This window comes from Glycine max, chromosome 5, assembly GCF_000004515.6.
Source record: "Glycine max cultivar Williams 82 chromosome 5, Glycine_max_v4.0, whole genome shotgun sequence".
Taxonomy (NCBI): domain Eukaryota; kingdom Viridiplantae; phylum Streptophyta; class Magnoliopsida; order Fabales; family Fabaceae; genus Glycine; species Glycine max.
The window spans coordinates 22,048,986-22,054,794 of record NC_038241.2 but is presented as its reverse complement, the minus strand read 5'-3'; the positions used below and the strand labels follow the sequence as shown (position 1 = coordinate 22,054,794).

At 30.5% G+C, this 5,809-nt stretch overlaps 1 protein-coding gene across 1 annotated transcript; it reads left to right on the top strand.

The window, feature by feature from the left end:
- Nucleotides 1–259: 259 nt before the first annotated feature.
- On the top strand, nt 260–1,705 carry LOC100780837 (proteasome subunit alpha type-7). Its single transcript, XM_003525747.1, has 3 exons — nt 260–432; nt 1,448–1,514; nt 1,601–1,705. Exons 1-3 carry the CDS (start codon nt 260–262, stop codon nt 1,703–1,705), a joined length of 345 nt encoding a protein of 114 aa, XP_003525795.1.
- Nucleotides 1,706–5,809: the final 4,104 nt, after the last annotated feature.

Here is a 5,809-nt window from a genome sequence, read left to right as displayed (position 1 = left end):
AACGGCAGACGACATTAAAAGAAAGATCATGGAGAATAGCAGCTCTCCAAAAGGCCAGTCCAAGATGCTATTCTACTTGTTCCCTGAGCAGCTGCAAGTAAAGAACACACCAACACCAACACTAGGCTTGTTTTCTTCTTCTTTACTCTTTTCTTCACAGAAGCGTAAAAAGAAAAAGCTTGATTAGAGAAAGAGAGAGAGAGAGAGAGAGCTTTGAATCAAAACTCAGAAGTAGAAAAAAACACAAATGACAATCGCTATGGCTAGGTACGACCGAGCAATCACTGTGTTCTCCCCCGACGGCCATCTCTTCCAGGTCCAGTATGCCCTCAAAGCCGTCCGCAAGGGCAACGCCATCATCGGCATCCGCGACATCGACAACGTCGTCCTTGGCATCGAGAAGAAATCCAACGCCAAACTCCAAGACTCCAGGTACTACTACTCTTTTCAATTCAATTCCCTCCATTTCAGATCCCTTTCCCCTTCGATTACTAGGGATTAACCAAGAAAACTATGAGTTATAAGGAAACCAAACTCCGTTTCAGAGACTATCCAAAAAGTATGCGATCTCTAGTGAGAAAAAGATTACCAAAATTTACTACAGAGCAAACCAAACTACTTATTGGTTCATTTGATTTTATTGGCCTAAACTATTACTCCTCAACATGTCTCCGATGCACCTCAACTAAGCAATGCTAGACCTAATTACATAACAGATTCTTATATCACTCCTGCATGTAAGGACTCCAATCTTTTATCATTCTATCAATTCCCTAAATTGCATGTACTAGTTCAGTACTTTTAATTTTGATAAAATATTAAACTACCTCTTTTTATAATTATGCAGATTGCTTCTGATTTGATATATGTTACTCCAAGAGGAATTCGTGACTTTTTGTTATTTACCAAGGAAAAGTACAATAATCCATTGATTTACATCACTGAAAATGGTAAATAGCAGTTGTCTATGTACATTTAATTTCCATTTATGAAATAACATATGTTGTACATGATTTTCAATTTCCCCAATCTATTGAAAAGAATGTGTATTCTAACTTATGTTTTACATTAAGGATAAAAGAAATTTATTGTTATGATAAAGTTTTCATTTTTGTTAATTATATTTTGTTAATTTACTGCATCTTGTACCGGGGGTTTGTAAAAGTTGATGACAGTACAGCTCACTCTGTTCTCATCATCTGGCTGGAGAATAGAAATTGAACGAAGTAATTGAACAAAGCCATAAACTTCTTCTTCTTTTTTTGAAGTACAACATATATCTGTGGGTCACTCTTAAGAAAGAAGTTAAGGAAAATGTACTGGATGTATACATATAAGTATATCCCCAAGAAAATAAGCACGATATATCTATAATTTTTGCATCCTAGTTTTTTTGTTAGCTACGATATATCTATAATGGATTTGATTTTTCTCTGATTGATATCAGGTTGGTAATGTTGTTACTGATGATTATCATGATTATATTGGCACATTTGAATATTGGTGGACCCATGGTTTGGTTTCAGATTCCACGCATATGATGCTAAGAATTGCCTGCAATTTTGGTTCCTTTCTGCATCCATCAGTGCAATGCATGCAGGCTCTCAGAGTTGCAACTGTGGAGCAAGGAAACATCGATCCATATAGTGTTCTCTTAATGAAAACTGAATTAGCTTCAATTTCTAATACTTATATTACTTCTTGAGAAATATTATCTCCTCAAGAAAGTTATTGAAGTGGTTAATAAGCTTCTGAAATCTTGGAATTTAACATAGGAGCATTTTGATTACAAATTTACAATCTCTAAGAATTTACTGAGGTGAGGATGATATATGCAGTACGATTCACTTGCAAAATAATCTAGATGAAAACAAAACATATTGGTCCTAAAAACTAAACCATATTGATTTTCTGTTGTGAATGCAATCAATTGTTTAAATATCATTCTTCTTAATTTTTTTTATCTTAAAATTACATGGTTACTAGTCTATTTTTTTAAAAGGCTAAGCAAAATGGTTACTAGTCTACTTAAAATTAGGAGTTTAGGACTGCCATATTTTCTAGAATAACATTTTGCAATTGCTAAATTCCCTGAAGCAAAATAGGTGTTTGAACTTTTCATTGCATGTTTCATTCTTAAAATGTATAGCACCCGTAGTTGTTTAATTTTGTCTTTTTTCTATTACTAAAATTATTTTATTGGTTGCTACTGATTTGAGCCAAGTAATTTATCTTGATTCTATTCACTCCCTTAAGATTGGACCCTTAACCCAATATTGGAAAATTTATGGCTTCCATTCGTTATGAGGAAATATCAATTCATAAAAATGGTTTCAGTTTTATTTATGTGATTATGTCATCTATGACAATAATTATTAAAAACCATTTGTATATAATATTCATATTATGCGAAACAGTAAACTCTAACGTCTAAAGAGCCAATGTTAGTTTTTGGAGGAAAAAAAGCAGCATACTTGAAAACATTTATAGCTTCCACACTGCCTTGCTTAAGGTGCTTGTAGACTTTGAAAACATTGGCATTTATGATGTGCCTTTTTTGGATTCCTACATAATAATCTCTTTTTTTTTCTAGAAAGATATGAGGAATGGTCACTCCAATTGGCTTCAAAGGAACAAAAGATAGCCGATGAGAATGTCTTAAGGCTTGTTGAAGAGCAAAAGGTTTGCCTCTTATTTACTATTTAGTGTCTTGGTTATGAAAAGCTTGCTATTTATCACTTCATTCTTATACATTGTGAATACATCTTATTGATGTAAACTTCAAAATTTTCAGCGAGAGAAAGAGGAGGCCTATAACAAGATACTTCATTTGGAAAAACAACTAGATTTCTCTATCCATATAAAAGTATGACCTTGTTTACTTTCTCCCTGATAAAAGTACACCCCCTGGTCCCCTTTTCTCTATCCATATATAGAGATTTGCTAATTTACCTTGACCTTTTTTAGGAGTATTTTAATTTAGCAAACTATACCTTGGCCTTGGATGCATTTAGAAAATCCTAGTTATATCCTAGTTATATCTCTTCATTTAAGAAAATCCTAGTTTGATTTATATGCTTTATTGTGCATACCCGGAATGATGTTGCCTCATGGGTGAAGGAGCTGAGCAGGTCTTATTAACATATTTTCTAATTAAATCTATTTAATCTTGCATTATAAGGGTTTGTGGTCATTAATTTAAATCCATTGAATTATTTTTTTAGCGTTTTATATTTTTTTGTATTTTTTTTATTTTTGCTCTCATTTATGATGTTTTCCTCCTCCTTTTTAGTAATGAACGATTAGAAAAACTGTTTCTTTGAAGCTGGTTAATCTTCTTTTTTTTTTGTATGAGTTAATGCACCATGAATTACTTGTGGATTTGACCTATAATTGTTTTGATAGGGTTGAATCGGAATTCTTATACTGGCTAATAAATCCATAATATCATTTTTTTTCATTGGACCAACAGCTTGCAACTACCATTTCGTCTTTGGCCTTCGATAAATTGTTTGGGCTGCAAGATTGATCTCATTCATGTAAGTCATGTCAATTCTTTTGCTTCAAAATTCTTCTTCAAACATTTATGCTTATCTAACTTTTGCTTATTATCTTATACTAATCCTTAACTTTTCCAAGGTTCTTTTACTAGTGGCTGTGAATGATTTTTTTTCTTCTTTCAATCTGTATGATTGAGATGAAAAACATTAAAATTAAATATTTAATCAAAGTAAAATAATTTGATTTGATTCATTCTTCATATCCACCACATGATATTTTTGGGTCATCCCTTTATATATATATATATATATATATATATAGATATATCAAATATCTAATTTAGCGTCTTAGGGAATAATTATAAATAGTTTACAAATAATACAAACTTTACGAATAATAATCCACATGTAAATGGTTTTACGTAAACCTCGTATTTGGCCCTTTAAGCTCTATAATTTGTTTCGGAAATTCCTGAATTGGCCTAGAATAAAAATGTCATCCATATAAAATTGTCATATCGTTCATTTAGCTAGACTCATCAATATGGTTTTTATTGTTATGAAGCATTAGAGATCAATTCATTGCATTGTGTATATTGACACTTTGAACCTTGAAAACTATTATGCAGTTTTATCCTTGTATTGATTTACTAGTTTCCTTCCTTAGAAATTTAGAAGATTGATACTTGTTTTTCTCTTGTAAAAGCCGTCTGTTGCATTGCCCATAGGAGGGTTTTTAGAACCTTGAAAACTATTATGTGTTTTATCATTGCATTGTAGTAGTTTTTATGCTATTTTGTTTGTATTGTAAACATCACAGGTGGTGATATCATCTGGTGCTTAACAAAGCTTTTTACATCGGTCGTAAAAGGACCGTTGTAGAACACGTGACAAACTACATCGTTCGTAAAATGACCGTCGTAGAACACATGAGAAACAAAGTCGTGCTTCAGCCAACAACGATGTGGAAAGCAGTGCTTTCTACATCGGTGTTGTTGTAGGAACGACTTCGTTTGTGACGTGTTTCTAAGACAGTCCTTTTACGACCGATGTAGAAACATCCACCCTCTACAACGACATTAGATTTAAAGACACGCGTCCACCGTCGTAAAAATGCCAATTTCACCGATGTAGAATGCTCTTTTTCTAGCAATAATACTATCTCTATTGTACCACTACTACCTGCAACAACAATGACAATATGATGATATTTTATTTATTACAATTAATTTATTCTTTAGGTTTTATACTGTGTCATTATTATATTTTTATTTTACTTTTTCAGTAATTAAATACATTAGTAACTTACAATTCATTAGACATTATGTATAGAACAAAATATTTTTAATGTAATTAAAACTTTCAATTTGTCTAAAGTGTATGAGATAGATTAGTATAAATATAAAAAAATAAAAAATAGTTAATTCAAGTATATATATATATATATATATATATATATATATATATATATATATATATATATATATATATATATATATATCAGTGTAATTAAGTTAATAAATATATCTATAAAATTATCTCATTAGAAATTATTTCAATCTTTTTTACTAAGATGTGAGGTTTAAATCTTAATGAATAAAAAAACATAATTAAAAGAAAATTAAAAATAATTAATATACACAATATGATGGTTATAGACGATTTAATAAATGTTTGAAAAGGCGTGTTTAATCATTTAGTTAAATGATATTGAGATAATATAATTATTCTGCATGTCCAACTAATATTCAATGACAGTTCATACACTACAAATTAATAATCCAAATATAAGTCCAAATAAGTCCCAATTCCGTGGTAACAATAACATTCAAGCGAGTGGCAAGAGTCTAGAATAATCAATATTTGGTCCTCAACTTTTTACGTATCCAGTTCTGTGAGCACTGCTGCAGGCCAAAGAATGATGGAAACCAGCAAGCTGCAACTATCACATTCATTTCATTTTTTTTAAAACTTAGATTTTATTTTCTAAACTTTTTTGAAATTTAATTTTTAATCCGTAAACTTTTGTTTGACTGGTCAAAGTTTTTAAACTTTTTTATTAAAATTTTTAGTTTCTAAACTTTTGTTTGATCAAACTATTTTACATTAAGATTTTTAGTTCCTAAACTTTTGAAAAATTCAATTTTTAATTCTTGAAATCTTGTTAAATAAATAAAAATAATGAGTTCAAACTTTTGTTCAATGGCTAAAAATTGAAATTTCTAAGAGTTTAAGGATTTTGATCAGTCAAACCACTACTAAACAAATGGTCTTTTACAACGCTGCTTTTACGATGGTTCTACAAAAAT

Bases quoted from the DNA above. Each gene is read 5' to 3' on its own strand.
- LOC100780837 (XM_003525747.1), top strand. From the start codon at position 260: ATGGCTAGGTACGACCGAGCAATCACTGTGTTCTCCCCCGACGGCCAT. The intron at 433-1,447 runs GTACTACTACTC...GATTGATATCAG, and splicing joins GCCAAACTCCAAGACTCCAG to GTTGGTAATGTTGTTACTGA. The intron at 1,515-1,600 runs GTTTGGTTTCAG...CAATGCATGCAG, and splicing joins TGAATATTGGTGGACCCATG to GCTCTCAGAGTTGCAACTGT.